The following is a 16,885-nucleotide window of genomic DNA, read 5'->3' on the forward strand; positions in this document are numbered from 1 at the left end:
AATGTCAGAGTCTGGCTCGATTCACGCTGTGCCATACGAAGAAACTGTCGCCGCAGCAGCCCCTTTAGCTGTCAGATCTGCCTCGTTTCCAACTCCAGTCGATTACCCACTATGCCCCGAAAACACAACATCTGCAGCCAGCATACCGTCGACATATCCCGGAGACCAATCACGCCCTCTGCTCTCGTCGCATCAGAACGAGCGCCCACGAACGAAAGACGGAAGGTTCTTACGGCCGGATGCTGCGAGGTCTGTTGTGAGTTTGCGCTCCCTGCGCGCCGTTCCTAGCATTGTCGTCAACGACTCTGGATCTCGTCCAAGCTCGCGGCCGGGCTCGCGCCCAGGTTCTCGCTGGTCCGAACGGAAATGGAGCGGGTTATGGGGCAAACGATCTATGGAGTTAAAGAGAGATCCAGACTCACCACCACCTGTGCCCCCGATAGAAGCCCCCTTCAACGGGCTGTCCTTGGATATACCCGATTCGTCTCTCGAGGATCTTGGCCCGCAGTCTATGAGATTTTCTAAGCGCGGTAGTCTCATCAAAGAGGAAGCGAGGCAACGATTAAAACAGCTGGATCAAAAAGAGAACCTGCAGGACACTCGGGGGTCAAGCGATAGACCACAAGAGGAGAGAGAACCCCCACAACAAGAAGAAAGCGAGAAGGCTACGGCGCCAACGGAGCAAAATGGCACCGAAACAGAACTTTTAGAAGCTCCTTCAAGGCGCTCAAAACTGCCACCATCGCTTCGTGTCAGACGGAGCGCTATGCCCAGTAGAGTTATTTCCGCAGATGAGGATATGCTGTCGCGCCGGGTTAGGTTGATGTATGAGAAAGGTGAAGAAAATGTGACGGACTCGGAGGTAGCGAAGGCCATGGCTATGGAGAATGGTGTTCTTTGGGAAGAAGGCGGCCCGACAAGTGAGGAGACTTCTCGCCTTTCAGGTGCCAGTGTGTCTGGTACGGAAACCAAGAGCATAGTGTCCTCCGTCGGTCCGGAGCCTGCTTCAATTATCCAAAAGGAACCCAATGAGCTAGCTGGTGGGATTGAATATTGGCACAATATAAAGGCGGGGGACGTGGATAGATATGGGTTTATTCGCTCGCCTACTAGCAACTCCAATGACGGCACGGAACCTAGCCCAATACAACGGGTTTCTACCAGCCTGCTCCTTGCCTCTGAAAGCCCACGCCGGAAATACTCTATTCGACCTCCCTCTGCCCTGGCGAGTAACCGACCATTTGCGGGTCGGTCTCCGAGCGGAAAGATCTCGACTCCATCGATCCGTCCCTCGTCGTCACATAGCGCGTATAGTTCGCCGATGCGACGGTCAACTTCTCGATTTCGTCAAGCGACAAACCGTCTTCCCCATAATCGTGACCGCCGATTCAAAGACGAGGCCGCCGACATGCTTACACATCCAGTCGATGCTACCAGAGAAGGGCTAGATGCATCTGCTATGCGTGCAGCTAGGAAGAAAGAGTGGCGAAGAGAAGACAAATGGACGAAGATGGCCAGGCCGACCAAGAACAGCAGGGTCGGCGGTGGCATGTCATTTGAATTTGATACACAGAGCTCTAAGCTTATAGAGCGGACGTGGAAGGGCATTCCAGACCGGTGGCGAGCAACTGCCTGGTACGCCTTTCTGGAAACGAGCGCCAAAAGGCGCAGTGACAGTCCTACGGAGCAGGATCTCATTGACGCTTACCATGAATACCAATTTGTATCATCACCTGATGACGTACAGATCGATATCGATGTCCCAAGAACCATTACTAGCCATATTATGTTTCGTCGACGGTATCGTGGCGGTCAACGCTTGCTATTTCGCGTACTTCATTCGATGTCCTTATACTTCCCAGATACAGGCTACGTACAGGGCATGGCAGCCCTTGCTGCAACCCTCCTTGCTTACTATGATGAAGAACATGCCTTCATAATGCTCGTCCGTCTGTGGCAATTACGTGGACTGGAGCAGCTCTACCGGTCAGGCTTCGCAGGCCTAATGGAGGCTCTGGGTGACTTTGAACGAGAGTGGCTGGCGGGAGGCGAGGTTGCCATGAAACTGAGTGAACTTGGTATCCCTCCTACTGCGTACGGTACACGTTGGTACTTGACACTCTTCAATTATTCCATTCCGTTCCCGGCCCAACTTCGTGTGTGGGACGTCTTTATGCTCCTTGGTGATGCTGAGGATCTAGCCGGTCCAGGTGCGAAGACGGAGTCCCCCGATGCGAGTGCCTTCGGGAAGGGCTTGGATGTGCTCCATGCGACATCGGCAGCTCTCATCGATGGCATGCGAGAAATAATCCTCGAATCGGATTTTGAAAACGCCATGAAGGTGCTGACCAGCTGGGTTCCGATAAAGGACGTGGAACTATTTATGCGTGTCGCTAAAGCCGAATGGAAAGTCCACCGTCGGAAAAAGACTCTGGTCTAAGGCCGGTTTCTAACATTCAAGGCTTTGATGGTTGTGACGCGATGTGTGATGTGATGACTTGGTAGAATCATGTCTACTTACAAAACCTTTTTACGGCCCCCTCATTATAATATTTAATCTTTCGAGGCTATACTGGCCCCGAAGAAATAACGCTCTCCTCCCATTAATGGACAATTTCACTCGCACGATTATTGATGATCTCGGACTTAAGTCGATTGCTTTGGTCCACGAACGCCTTCTCTATCTTAATACCACACCTAATGGCCTTCACATTACGACGACTTCACACGACTTTCAAGTCGTACGAATCTATACCGGGGATCGGTTGTTAGCGGATGCGCATACAAGGATAAAACAGAAAGACATGAAAACATTGTCTTGATTCCATAACAGCAACATCATAAGCTATACAACTAATATATTCTCTCCTGTTGCCGGTCCCATACTAATATCATCAACAAACCAAACCACTATACAGCGAGACTTAACGTTCTTGGTTCTTATGTCTGATCAACAGCATCATCCGTCACCGACCCGAGCACTCTTTACCCGGCTGACCGTTGTTTGTCCCTCTCTCACTCACTCATCCCAGCGGCCCAGACTGAGCTTCGAGTTTGATATATTTATCTCTTCTTCGTTACATACGCAAATCGTTACCCCTATTTCCTATATCAGTACAATCTATTCGCGCGTATCCCACTTTGCTTCCGTTCGCTACACAGCGCACATCCCAAACTTTTTTGCTCTCTCCTTGAATTGCGATTTCTTTTCCCGTCTGTATCCGTCTGCGTCTCTTCTGTCTATCTTGTTTGCTTTTTTATCCTTCCATTTTTTCTATATATCAAAGCCACAGCAAGAAGAACCAATGTTATACTGATACCCCTTCTTTTGTCTACCATGATGTGTATCTATCAATAATTACATATTTGTCGTCTTCTGAGTGTCCGTTTATTTATCCATCCTTGTGCATCAACACTGAGGGAGGTCTTTTTTCTAAGAGAAAAAAAAACTGACAGTAAACATGTTCAATTGCCAGCTTAGCCATTCACAATGTAGACGTTCACGAACATTGCAACGCACTCTGGAGTAGTTCAACTAAACTCTCTAATCTAAGCGATTCGGTGAATGAACCATCGAGGGATAATTGGTTCTCGTGTTGGTAAGCTTTGGATAATAGAAAAGGGGCAACAATTCTATGACTAACTACATTGTTTACCGAGACATACTAAAAGAGTATATTTATAAATAGACGCATACGAAAATATTACGCAAAAGAACGTACGCGGCTCTAAGGCTACATTGTGCGCTAGGTAGCATTTGTCAAAATTTTGAGCACCTCAGGCGCCGGTGGGGAGTCTTAAATAAATACAGGATATAGTATGTCATGTAGATAGCTTCCACGAACCAGTCGGGAATATGAGTGGTATAGAGGTGCCGAACCCTTGGTCACAGTGGAAGATGCAAAATTGTTAGGGAAAGAGGTAGAGGACAAAGGAGAGTCGATTCAATAGGGACAGCTAATTGAAGATAAGAACATGCTTTTGGAGGAGTTCTGAGTGCTGAGTGCTTCGTAAAGTCATCTATCTCGTTGCGAAAATCCCAATCTGTTGCGACCAGGGACGACATGGTCGTATGTAAATACAAGAGACAGTCTTTTTTTCGCAACCCACAGGTCATTGCCCGGGGGGTGCAGCACCGTGCTCACTTGGTCGGGTGGGTGCTCGGAGTACCCCCGAAGTAGGAGAGGGTCCCGGGCTACTGTCCAAGTCAGACTCAGGGGGTGCGGTGCCGATACTCGAAGAGTACTGTAGTTGAGATGCTGCGGGTGGCAACTGAATGTTACCCTCCGTTGGGGTTAGTTCGCCTCGATGTTCTGGACCGTCCACTTGGTTATGATCCTTCCTTGAAGCCATCTCCACTGCGGGGGCAATTACACGCTGCGCATGACGAGCTGGGCTCGCAGCTCTGCTGCCACGTTCAGGACCTGACTGCTCTCGGACACGGGACTCATACGTGGTGGATGCGCCACTATGCTGACGGTGATGGTGGGAATGCTCAGTCCGCTGGATAGGATCCACGGGGGACCCTGGCCGGGAGGTTTGTGAAGAAGTCGGGACTGTTTCGGAAGGACGTGATGGGAAGGGAGCCGGCTGGTGAGGACCGGTAGCTTTCCTTTTCCGGCCCGGAGAGTTTTGGTACTCGGGGCGACGAGAGGCTTGTGATGCAAAAGGTGATTCTTGGCGGGTTCTCCCAGAAGGTGTATTCGGGTGAGACTGGTTTGGAGGAATCCAGTGGTGAAAGTACAGAGACGAAGACTGCCGATGGTGGCCATCCGCCTTGCCTGCTGCATGTTGAACTTGCGGAATAGATGACCCCGGCGCATAGTGGACATTACTCAGGTTAATTGGAGGCTGCTGTTGGACGTGTTCAGCAGTGTTGAAGCGAGGCATGGTCGAACCCCGGGGATCAACTGGCCCATTAGGTAAAGGGGACCGGCCGAGTGGTTGCGGAGCGGAAGATGGCCCTGCGGGGGAAAGAGGTTGCGATAGAAGGATCCCCGGGGGAGGTACCACCTGCTGCGGTGGTGGAGCTGCATATGGACCAAGGGGGACGTTACGAGAATCCCCACGGGCATGCAGGCTACGCCGCTGGGCAGAATGAGATGGAGCTGGCGCAGGAGCAGCTGGTGCGCGGTTGCTGGCAGTACTTTGAGCCATGTGTTGCTGGGTCCATTCGAGGACTGACTGTGGCACGCCATTCTGGCTGATGCCCGCGAAGATAAGCGGGATCATATGAGGAGGTACACCGGCCTGCAGGGAATCCCGAAGCATATTCTGTTCGATCTTCCGCTGCTCCAGACGCAACGATTCCTGGCGGGTTCGTTCTTCCTCCTGTCTTCTCCGGTCTTCTTCGGCCCTCGCATGCCAGTAGGGACTGGTGTCATCCGAACTCTGCCGCTGCGCCGGAGGGCGCGGTAGTTGTTGGTTCACGGAATTCATAGATGAGAAGCCGACATCCGGCGGGGGCAATGCCAGAGTTGATGGGGGCGGGAAGCCACCACGAGAGGGCTCCATAGAGTGGTCCACAGGAGATCCCGTGGAGGCTACAATGACCGCGGAGGTGTCAGGTGCTGAGGGAGGAGAAGACCGAGGCGTGGGGATAGACTGGCGAAGGATAGCGTAGTCATGAGGGCCCTTAATCCCGCTCTGAAGGGGCGGCTTCAATGTGAGTAGCATACTAAAAAGATTGTCCGTGCAAGAAAGGTCCAACCAATGATGACCTGGCGTGGAGACCGTTGTACATAGAAGAATGTAGACAAGTCACAGTCTCATTGCGCAATCAATGCATGAGGAGAAGGAACAGAGACACAGAATCAGACGAGAAGAAATGGTAGATGCCACGCATCGTCGTCTCAGAAGAACGAGAGGGGAGAGAGAAGAGAAGAATGGGGATGTAAGAAGTAGGAGGAAGAAGAGAGAAGCTAATACAGTGATCAACAGCTTCATACAGCAAGAAAAAAAAAAATACAATACATCAAAAATAAAAATGAAAAAACATCAAACCCCCCCCCCCAAGATCGCCCAAAAAGGGAACCGCCCAAAAGAGGAAAAAAGCCACTTACCAGACAAGGGAAAGTGTCCGCAACGCACTGGCTCGATAAGGAAAGAGCAAGAGTGCCTCAGGAGCGTACAATGTCTGCCTGATGTGAGAATTTGCCGAATCGATCCAACAAATATTCGATAGAGAAGCCACACTAATCACATATGGACATGATCTATATATGCAGGAAGCTTATATGGAGATAGATACGTGTCCGAATACGGATAACACCCTGGTCCCTAAGTGTGAGCGAAGTGGATCAGTGGACTGGCGCCGGCCACTAGAGCATCATTGCGTATGACTGGCGCTGCTGATGACGACGAGCGTGGACGAGTCCAGGCGCCTTATCGCCAATGGAAAGCCTTCGGAGCAAATTCTCCGAGCACCAAGCAAGCAAGCAAGCAATGCATACCATCTATCGATTCCTGGGCGGGTCGGTCCGACAGACAGCGTTGTATGTTGATTGATTGATTGATTGATACTTACATTCGATGCAATCAGTCTTCTGTCCTAGTACAGTTGAAAATAGAAATAAAAGCAGAAACAGACACGGGGAGTAAGACATCCTAGTCCGGGAAGAATGGAATGAGAGACAGCAACACGGGACAGTCTTCCGCACAGACTTGGAGCCCAAAGTCAAACAAGTCCAAATTAAAAGAACACAAAAGAATGTAGATGCCTTGAGCCTCGGGCCCGAAGAAGCGAAGAAGAAGAGGAAAAAAATCCCAAGTGGAGCGTCCGTTCGTTTGTGAGTTCTCGATTTGGTCTGGCTTGGAGCGTAATATAAGCCTTGGGACTAATAAGAAAACACCATCACTCGATTTGATCGTACCATTTTCCCCATTGATTGGGTTGGATTGGATTTAGACCGAGGAAGGAAACTATTGGAAGGAAGTGGCAACGAGTTTCCAGAAATTGAATGCGACAACTTGAGTCCCGTCTTTGAAGTAAGATTTTTTTTCCTTGTCCTTGAAATTTCTTTGTACAATAATATCTTGTGAGAATCATTTCCATGACAAAAGTTCCCGCTTCGGCATACCCGAAACGGGAGGCACTTTATGTATGGAACCCGTAAATACTCTCTCGAAACTAAAGTAAATAAAGATTGATATTAAACGAGATATAGAATTGGGGTCATCATTTCGAATGGTAATATTTCTTCACACCAATCATGCACCCCACTTCCCCCCAATCTCATATTAGACTATTGTCCCTTCCCGGGGTTTCGTTTCATCTAGATGTCTTGACTTTACCTTTCTCCTCTCGTCTGCCCTCCATATCCAGTAACCCTAATGACTATCCCTATATACTCCAGCTTGCGTGGGATTCTACGCGTGGTTTCGTCATAGATTAGACTTGCTATTTTCATTAAAGGGCCATTGGTCCTTTTACATTTTCCTCTTCACTTGTGTCCATCCCAATTTTCTCCAAAGTTTCTCTATGTCATAGATTCCAGCGCTTTCATTACAGAGTAGCAACCAATGCCGGACATGGCTTAATAAAATGTATATACTCGAATTCAAAGCCCGCTAAACAAAAGGGGGAAAAAAAAAATACCCGCGAGCGGGAGGGCGTGGGCGGTATAATCACAACTGTCAAGCAGCGCATTAATTATGCCCTATCGTTCGCTTCAACTGTCACGATCGAATCTACTCAGCACCTCGGGAGGTACGGTAGGGATGTACTTGCGTGCTCGTTCCCGGTTTGTGCCGCCCCATCCTGCCCCGTAACTGATCAACATATCTGTGCTGGTAGGTAATGAGAAGGGAAGGGTGAGCGATGGGTCCAAGAAGACCCCGTTAGCCCCATTTCGATCATCCATGCGCGGTGATGTGATGAATGACCCGGGAGACGCGCTTGATGTTTGGGCCGATGCCTCATCAGATGTGGAAAGTTGATCCTGGCGAGGAGTCCGTGGCCGCCCCTCTGTCTGCCCTGCCTCTTGCACCGCGTCTTGTTCTTTGGCCCCCTGCAGCTTCGATTGCTCCCGAAACAGCAGGTCTGGATCGCGTTGCAGATCAATCAAGAATTTCATCGCTGGTTTCGTGAGTCCCTTCTCCCCTACCTCGGGTCGATATGATTTAACCGCGTGGAGAAGTTGGGCGGGTGTCAGTTGTTGCAACTGGAGTAACGTGGTTACAAGGGACTCGAAATCATCTCCTAGAGATGAGAAGCACTGTAACCATTGCAACAGCTGGATGACCGGGGCCAGGTGTCTGCGGGCTGCGTCCATGGTGCATTCGCCGGTACTACTCATGGACCCATTCTCATAGTGTTCAGGTTGTCGGTTGTTGTTACGTGCCCAATCTTCCAGGGTCGACACGTTCATGCGAATCTGCATTGCCTTGGTTCGAGCTAGGTAACGTTTGGTAGTCATGATGCGATTGAAGAGCTCGGCTCCCAACCAGTACAGTAGCTGGGAGAGGATCTGGGTAATGATGACGGAGTGGACATCGTAGAGATCTAAAACAAACAGAGTCGAAGAAAGCAGGGAGGTAATATTCCGTGGTGAGACCTGTGCTCGTCGTCGTGGGGATGGGGGTCGGAAGCGCTTCTCGGCTGGTTCGGGGGCTTTGGCCTTGGACTTGGAGCGGAACAGTTTCCACTCGTTTTGGAAATGGACATCCTCCAGTCCAGGGATCGTCTCGTGGTCTAACATCGCCTCGTCTAGTACTTTATTCATTCGGCGCTCGGCATCCCGAATAATCAATATGAATATCTCATTTATAAGCTCCGCCAGGTGCAGTTGGAACTCCACAGTCGCTTCCACCAAACCCCCGTCCTTCTTCAGGTAATGTAAAAGTAAAGTGGCGTTCGACATCCAAAACGCCAGTATCGTCATGTCCCACTGGTGGCGTTCAACAACATCATTGATCTTGTCCGTCGCCGAGACAAGTAGCTGTGCGAGTAATTCTGAGCTGGCATGATAATGTGCGTACCGGGCACTGAGGAAAAGCAGGTTGGCAGGAACTGGCTTCTGCGATGGAGATCGCTGCGGAGTCATGTTGGTGATGATTATGTCCAAGATCCTCTCTAATTCGCTCTCCTGGAAGACGAACATTTGGTCATTCAAGCATCGATCCCAGACGAATTCCTGCTGTTCTTCCTCCATCTCTTCATCATCGAGTGCCTGCTAGATAGTTAGGATCATTTTGATAAAGGCCCTTCCGTATGTAGGCAAATCTGTTCACTTACATCAAATTTCTCATCGAGCCCCAGGCTTGACAGATCAACTTCCAGGTTGATAGCACTCTCCTCCATCATCATCCGCCGTTTCATTTCACTCTCAGCAATCTCCTCCTCGAATCGACCGTGCGCAAAGCCAGCGTCGTAAAAATCATCCTCAATAACGCTAGGGCCAAAATGATAGCCGTTCTCATGCAGGTATTCGGAGATCTCGCTTCCTGGCTGGGCAAAATCAAACGCAGTTCCCCCAGAGGAGGACTTGATATCCGGTGATGCTCCATGGTCAAGGAGGATTTTTGCAATCGTCTTATGTCGGTTTGTCATTGCCCACATCAAAGCACTCCATTGGTTGCGGTCCTGTTGGTCAACATTGGCGCCTGCGTTAAGAAGGGCTGAAACTACGTCTTGATGCCCCTGATTGATTCCAGTTAGCCGGAGTGATCCCATTGAATGCGCAACAAAGACAAAGAGGTGAATTACATACAAAACAGCTGGCATAGATTAAGGGCACTGTCCCCTCCTCATCCGGCAGGTTCACGTTCACATAATCCTTCGCTTTGCCCTGTACCAACTTGCGCACGCGTTCTACATCGCCGTTGCTGGCAGCCATGTTCAAACCTCGTTGCAAAATATCCTTCTTTTTTGTTTCTGATAACTTTTCGTCCGCTGCGATTGCTTCTTCGTCTGCCCCTAGCGAATCTACTTCCCGATGAGCCGCCTGCGCAGCAAGCATCTCCATTAGTCGGGCATCGCTGTCCTCTAGCCTAGCCGTAGTGGTCGATTCGTTGTCGTCATCCACCGCGGCAAGACCCCGTCCATATTGAGCCTGTAGACTGTGCTCATCATCATGCGAGTGATCATCCAGGGTAAGACTGAAGCTCAACGGCTTCGCGGCCACAGGCGTCGTGAGGAACTGGGATTGGCCTACAGATGAGAGAAATCCAGGGTCAGTATTCGTCCGTTCCTAATCTTGGGTTTAACACAACAGCGATCTTGACATAAAGTTGTAGAAAGTCTCCGTAGCCTCGGAAACTATATTTAGTTCCTGCAGCCTGCTCGACCGTCTGGGGTACCGCGGGGAAGAAGTTGCGAACCTTGCCAACCATCGTACATCTCAGTCTCCGCTTGAATCACGGGGACGGAACGACGGTCGTCCAGGGATTTAGGTAAATCGTCGGGCAGTTCTCCAGAAAGCTGCTTTTTGTGAGTGTGGACTAAGTCGGGATCACTACCGTTGTTGCGATCGAGCTCGTCCGAAGCCCCGCGGAGGGAAGCGGTCGAATCCATAGTGACGGGGAATCAATCCAGCCTCAAGAGCCAACAAAGAGAGAATGGGATCGCAAAAATGAGACTAGCTCCATGGAGGAGAAAAGAATAATTTCAATGGAGGATTACCTCCTCTTCCTTCTTTCAGGGTGAGAGGAGGAATGAATGGTACGGGAGACGCAGAGGAACGGCCAAGGAGATTGGGATGTTCCTGGCCGACGACTACGTAGATCAACAAGGCCAGTCATGCAGCTTTGTGGAATGCCTGATTTCCCAGACATCCCCACCCGGAGTTGTCTCCGGTACCGTGTTTTAGATAAATGGAGTTTGTTTGATCTATGCAGTTGGAATATGATAACTTGAAGACCAAAGAACGCTTGTCACTCATGCTTTCGACCCTTTGGATCGCATATCAACAACGCTAATGCTCTCTCGTAAGAAAACCTCCGATATCAAGATCAATACTCAAAAAGCCAAATCCCCGCAAGGTTTAAGCACCAATACAACAGCAAAAACAAAAAAAAAAGAAAAAAAATTTGAATAGAATAAGATAAATAAATAAAAGAGAAAATAAAAGAAAAGCAAAGGAAGGCAGACAGACCGATGCAAAGATATATAGTACATGGGCTTACATTTCATGATCGCAAATCTCAAATTCGTTAACAAACATCAATCGCACAAAAGCAAAAGGTTCGGGGTATTATCAGTGGGTATTATGTCGTGTATACTAATCAAGGAATCTGCCGTGAAGATTTTGGATGACGGTGGTCGTTTACTCAAGCTGCTTGCTGTAGGTTTGGATTTGCTCTTCCGAGAGCGATGCAACCCAAAGACAACGCTCGACAATACCATGCACCGGCACGAAATTATACTTGGTACCAGCATCTATCAAGCGGAGAAGACTTTTCACTATCTTGGCAGTCGTACGGTATCGTTCAAAGTTGATCAATGGCTCTCCGTCATGGGCTGCAACCTGTGCTGGTTTCTGGGAGTTATACGTAAGGTCATGTACATACAGGCCTATTGAACAGTTAATCTTTAATCTCCGAGGCTCTGTCTGGGAGACGAGGGGCGAAACTTACCAACAAAGGGGATGCAGCCCTCTTGTACATTTGCTGTTTCCATTTCGACACGGAGGTCATGGAAATTTCGCACTGGTTGGATGAGCACTTCCATATCCTTCAATAGATCCCTATCCCCCGGTAACACAAGATTCCAAGTTTTCTGTAGCCGAGAACAGTCGGTGGAGGACAGTGCAATGGCTATTTGAAGCATAGTCGCATAGTTACATAAGCGTCTTGCGTGCGCAGCAGTATGGATAAACTTAGTGATAGTGCGAGCTCGCTCATGGATATTGCGTGTAAGGACAATTTCCGAGAGAACCCATTTTACCATCAGGTTAAATCGTCCGACCACAAGGTCAATGCCCCGGCGTTCTTCTTCCATGAGAAATTGCACCCAGCTCAGAGAGGAGGGAGAGCCACTACTCCATCTCATATCAACAAGGTCTCTCCAGTCAATTTCACTCAGTGCAGCCATTTCAATTATCGTCAATTGTTGGGCGAGGATTTGAGATTCACAAGAAAGGATGAAAGGTATGTGGTCAGGTTCGGGAGCCTGGCAGGAACGGTCCCATTCTGACCTGGAAAGAACATCACCAGAGACGTGTTGTGTATCAATTGCCCGAAACTGCCCTGACTCCATATTTCTGCTAGGAGATGGATCTGGCGTCAAGGGTGGGGCCTGGAAAAGGGCAGGGTTCAAAGGAGATGCAAAGGAGGTTACAGATCGGGTGTGCTCTATGGTCATTGGAGGGGTAGGAGGATGAGCAAGGGGATGCCGCGGTATTCCTAGAGACGATCGGCCCACGCTGTCTGTATATAGTGAAAGCCGTTGTTGTTCGGTGGCCTCTTGGGAATAAACCAAGTCAGTAGAATCCTCAGAAAGCCCTGAGAGACGGTGATTGAAACTCTGAGGCACTGGGAACGTTGAGCCCCGAGGAATGCGTTTGATACTCTCGGTTTCCTTCACGAGATGGAAGGAGGGGTGCGATGATTCCGTATCCCATGTGTATTTACTCGAAGCGTCACTCGGCTGGATTTGGCCAGGTACAGTCTGGCGTGAACTAGTCCGGCTCAGGGCTGGCTTCTTCATTGACTCGTCGCTCAGCCCACGCTCCAAAAGAGGTATAGAGCTGTACGAGTCTTCGGACTCTGCAAGAGACTCGGAATACGGCCTGCGAGGAACACTCATTCCTCGAAAGTGAGAATAAGTCAAATTTTCACTGACAAAGTTTTGACGTCTATGGACACCCGGATCCAAGCCCCTGCGAACGTTTTGAACTGCGCGAGAGTGGCAGAGCAACTCCTGTTCGCGCATGCTACCTTGGACCTGGGCGTTATGCGGTGATTCGGATGGCCCGGCGCCAATGTCGGCGGATGTTCCTTGCCATTTGCCTTCAAGCTTCATCAACGCTGACTCGACACCGCCGTCGTCATCGTCAGGGATTTGTGCAAATTGCGCAATGGCGGCCTCGAACGAACGTCTTAAGTTCTGTGATGAGTGCGTTTGTAGAAGTGAAAAGCGCGGGTTAGGGGGAATCAGATGAGTTTGAGGTCTCGAATAAGCATCCGTGACCGTGCTGTCAGCGGTAGAGCTACGGCAGGTGGTACTAGATATAAATGAAGCAGGTCCTGATCGCAATGGACTGCCAAGACCATCTCGCATTTGACGTAGATCTCCACCAGGGCGTCTGCGAAGTGTTGGGCCAGCCGGCTTGTCAAAGGTTCCTTGGGAGCTTCGGTCCATGGTTGAAAGATCTGGCTCCGCAACCACTGCCAGGCGCTGCCTAGAGATTCCGCTCTGAAAGGAAGCATACTTACGAAGACGAAGGGATGGTGAGGTCCTCTTCCATGAAGATGACCCACGTCCTACAGAACTGGACCTTTGTGATGCAAAGAGGCGAGGTGGGCGCAAAAACTGAGAGTCTCTGCCCAGTGATCTCGAATCTGTGTCGTCAAAATATATTGGCAACGAGTATTCACCACCGGCAAGGGTTGTTCTTTGAGATTGAGGATAGAAGGAACCAGCTCTTGGGGTAGTGGGTAGATTCTCCCTGTTCAGAAAGCCAGGAGGTTGCTCGAGACCGATTGCCCCTGACATGACGGGGCCTCTTAAGCCAGTATCATCAACGATGACAATGGATTTACTCCCCCCCGTTAACTGGCTTTTGAACCGTCCTCGATCGGGCAGCAAAACCCTACTATCCGCTTCTTCGATATCTGAACCAGGTGCGAGCCAGGATTGTCTAACCCGTGAAGTGTCCACCTCCTGGGCCGGGCTACCTTCTTTAGTATCGGCATATCCCGCGAGAGTGCGGTGATACTGTTGCAACGATTTATCACACAGGACGTCAATTCTCGTCGGTTTCTTGGCCGCCGTCGCTGTTATTCTGTCGCGGTAAGAATCAGAGCCAAAGGCGATATTTGTTGGCAGAGCTGACGTTTTCCCTTGTGTTGCAGGAGCGAAAGGCCCATTCGTGTTGCGCAAAGAGGTGCTTTGGCCCCCGTTCCTACTATTTAGTGCGCGGCGTATCGACCCTATAATTGTTTTAACGCCAGAACCTGATGCAGCAGGCTTGGACATATCTTCTGGCTGGCTGCGTTGGTCGGTACCAGAAGACGCTGGTAGAGGGGGAGATGGCGGCGCCATCATTGTCATATATGACTCGACTGGAGCATAAAGCTCACCGCGTATTAAACTACCAAGGTTCAGTGCTTCCTGGGTAGAAACGGAGCCTTGAATATCAAGCTTGAGCAAGGATGGTGGCGCTCTGCCGTCTCGCGCAGAGTCAGAGAAGCTACCACTTCGTTTATGCGCATGGCTATGGAATGGAATACGCTTTGAAGTGACTGGAGAAGAAGTAAGGGGTTCCTGCAGCGAACCCACTGGTTTTAGAGGCACAAGGGGTACTGGGTGAGGAGCTTTGGTGTCGATGATGGACATAGAGAGGCGTTTGGGAGATTTAGGAGGTAGCGAACAGGAAGTTACGTGAACGCTCCCGTCACTGTCCACTGAGACCGGCATACTCTTTGCTGTGGCTGAGGAATCATTCCGCACATGTGGTGGCCGAGCTCGACGGTCGCCCTCCTGGGTGCTTATGGTACGGACCCTCCTAAGGTGGCTCTCACCACACCCTGTCGCTGGCTGCTCATCACCACCTGGCACAATAGGGTAATCTGGGGTATGGTATGCGATGTGTTGGTCCTGAAAATCCCAGTAGACAGAACATCTCCCATACCAGCATCGTTTGAGATCGATGAGGATTTTTAGATCGCTCGTACCGCCACCTTCTCGGGCTTTGACATTATCATACATACGATTGATTGTCTCACAGAAGCGAGTTCGAAGGCCATAGTTCGGAATAAAGTCATCAACAAAGTAATTCAATATCCAATGACGGAGAGCTGCAAATGTGCGAATACGGATGATTCTCCCATCGTCTTGCAGGCGATTGATCGCCCATTGTAATCGCGCGAGCAGAAGGGCAAGGAGAGTGTCGGTGGAGAGATAGGACCGGAAGGTGAGAAAGAAATCGGAAACCAATTCATAATCCATAAAAGATTCGGATGATATCTGCGCCACGATGCGCGCTGGAGTAGCAGCGCTGATATCCTTGGTACCAGGGGCATACCGAACTACTCTGTCATTGTCCATCTCTAGAGCCAGCTTTTCAAAAATGGATGGTTCAATAGGCCCCTTTAGCTCGTACAGAACAGGTTTATCGGTGGCAGTAGAGCCTCGCGTGAGCTCTATGGCAGGCGTTCCTGAGAACATCGAGGCAGCAAATGACGGCCTGTCTGGTTGGCCGAGATAAACATCAGAAATAGGGCCCGTGCTTAAGTCTTCACTCAAGATGCGCGCGGAGAGAAAATTGTCAGACAATGAGGTTCTCGAGTAGATGGACCTATATAGAGGGGTGCTTCCTTGAGCACTATAATGGGGAAAGTCCACGCTGTAATGAGGAATCGAGGTTCCCAGAGTTGGGCGTAAAGACCCATCTGCAGACTTAGGTCGGTCGTCCGATCGATCAATGAAGATGCGGAATTCCCCGTTGGCTCCTGCACGAAAGGTTGATCCCTGTTCTGATATTGTTGAAAAAGAGTGTGCTCTCAGGCGCGGGTGACGGAGAGATGGATACTGCGCAGATTGCGTCGATTCGGTTTTGATCGAGTGATCGCCGTCGCAAGTTTCTTCAGGTATGAGTTCCGGGCGCAACTCAGAGAGCTGCGAGTTGGACCATCGAGAAGGCTCGTCCACCCCAAGACCATCACGTCGGCGCGAATGGATGTGCTCACCTTTAGATTGGTCGGCGGGTGGAGCGAAGGGCTGCGGACAAGATTCCTTAAGAGACGGGTTGCGAATCGGCCTGATGGGTGAGAGCACTAGTTAGTTTCCTGTTCGGTCCGTGACACTCATCGTGCGGGTCCTGGCGAATTACATCCACGCTCATACCTCAGGAAAATCTTTCCATTCTGGCCAACATTTGCAACCGTGAAATGGTTCGGTTCTCTCGCTCCTGCAGGTGTATCACGTGGAGGTGATGGGGCGTCGAGTCGCTTGGAGGAACGCTTCCGAAGCAATTCGTGGCTGTCCTTTACACGTAGAAACGAGGTTGCTATTCTCTCCCTTGCTGTCCTCGAGCCTACTTTTGCTTTCTCTCCCACGTTCCTTCCCTGGGCCACCGTGTGGGCGCGTCGCAAAGCGGATGTCGCATTCTTACCCTCGGGACTGCTCTGCGCGTTCGAGGCGAAATTGCGATCCAGAAACGCTGTAAATAATTTGCCGTGTGCCGTATCTGTTTTCCCACGGGAGGACTCAACGGGCGATGAATTTGGCTCCATGTCGGATAACGTGTTCAACGCAGGCTTCTTCTCACCAAGGACCAGGAGAGGGCCCCACCCCTTACGGATGGTAGGTAGATAAGACCTTTCATCCACCGAGGCGAAATCTTAAATAGTATAGGTATAATGGAGCATTAACAGCCTCACCCGGGATCGTAGTGCGTTCTCGTGACACGACATGACCAGACTCAGTACAATTGGAAAGATCAAACGTTCGTGTAGAGGCGATCCGGCATGGGGAGTTTTTCTTTGCTCAGTCGAAAGGAGAATGACAGGAAGAGTTCCGGGATCAAGCCAAAAGCAAGAAAATATAGAAAGAGAAAAAGAAAAGAAGAAGAAGAAGAAGAAAGCAATAGAGCGAAGGTAAGCAGCCTAGAAAGAGAGGAAGATAATCAATAAGGAAATCAGCACGATCAGACACCAAAAGTAATACCCACGTAAACAGTGATCATTAAAAAAAAAAAAAAAAAAAAAAAAAAAAAAAAAAAAA

At 50.0% G+C, this 16,885-nt stretch overlaps 4 protein-coding genes across 4 annotated transcripts; 2 read left to right on the forward strand and 2 right to left on the reverse strand.

The window, feature by feature from the left end:
- Nucleotide 1: 1 nt before the first annotated feature.
- BDW43DRAFT_311774 (putative TBC domain protein) lies at nucleotides 2–2,440 on the forward strand (the record flags this gene model as incomplete). The annotated part of the gene is made up of 1 exon (XM_032047250.1): nucleotides 2–2,440. The coding sequence occupies one exon, from the start codon at nucleotides 2–4 to the stop codon at nucleotides 2,438–2,440; it is 2,439 nt and encodes an 812-aa protein (XP_031899530.1).
- Nucleotides 2,441–2,691: 251 nt separating this feature from the next.
- Nucleotides 2,692–3,386, forward strand: BDW43DRAFT_101588 (uncharacterized protein). The gene has a single exon (XM_032037763.1). The coding sequence runs from the start codon at nucleotides 2,943–2,945 to the stop codon at nucleotides 3,315–3,317; it is 375 nt and encodes a 124-aa protein (XP_031899531.1). The 5' UTR covers nucleotides 2,692–2,942; the 3' UTR covers nucleotides 3,318–3,386.
- A 727-nt stretch (nucleotides 3,387–4,113) lies between these two features.
- On the reverse strand, nucleotides 4,114–10,513 carry BDW43DRAFT_300780 (DIL and Ankyrin domain protein; the record flags this gene model as incomplete). Its single annotated transcript, XM_032044953.1, has 7 exons — nucleotides 4,114–4,405; nucleotides 4,526–5,658; nucleotides 6,132–6,136; nucleotides 7,694–9,170; nucleotides 9,236–9,640; nucleotides 9,711–10,150; nucleotides 10,321–10,513. 7 exons carry the CDS (start codon nucleotides 10,511–10,513, stop codon nucleotides 4,114–4,116), a joined length of 3,945 nt encoding a protein of 1,314 aa, XP_031899532.1.
- A 546-nt stretch (nucleotides 10,514–11,059) lies between these two features.
- On the reverse strand, nucleotides 11,060–16,484 carry BDW43DRAFT_101635 (mitotic regulator LTE1). Its single transcript, XM_032037764.1, has 3 exons — nucleotides 16,007–16,484; nucleotides 11,575–15,920; nucleotides 11,060–11,512 (listed from the first exon to the last, which is right to left on the reverse strand). Exons 1-3 carry the CDS (start codon nucleotides 16,393–16,395, stop codon nucleotides 11,265–11,267), a joined length of 4,983 nt encoding a protein of 1,660 aa, XP_031899533.1. The 5' UTR covers nucleotides 16,396–16,484; the 3' UTR covers nucleotides 11,060–11,264.
- Between the last annotated feature and the right edge of the window lie 401 nt (nucleotides 16,485–16,885).

This window comes from Aspergillus alliaceus, assembly GCF_009176365.1.
Source record: "Aspergillus alliaceus strain CBS 536.65 unplaced genomic scaffold BDW43scaffold_26, whole genome shotgun sequence".
Lineage (NCBI taxonomy): Eukaryota > Fungi > Ascomycota > Eurotiomycetes > Eurotiales > Aspergillaceae > Aspergillus > Aspergillus alliaceus.

Bases quoted from the DNA above. Each gene is read 5' to 3' on its own strand.
- BDW43DRAFT_101588 (XM_032037763.1), top strand. From the start codon at position 2,943: ATGTCTGATCAACAGCATCATCCGTCACCGACCCGAGCACTCTTTACC.
- BDW43DRAFT_101635 (XM_032037764.1), bottom strand. From the start codon at position 16,395: ATGGAGCCAAATTCATCGCCCGTTGAGTCCTCCCGTGGGAAAACAGAT. The intron at 15,921-16,006 runs GTATGAGCGTGG...CTCACCCATCAG, and splicing joins AATGGAAAGATTTTCCTGAG to GCCGATTCGCAACCCGTCTC. The intron at 11,513-11,574 runs GTAAGTTTCGCC...ACTGTTCAATAG, and splicing joins GGGCTGCATCCCCTTTGTTG to GCCTGTATGTACATGACCTT.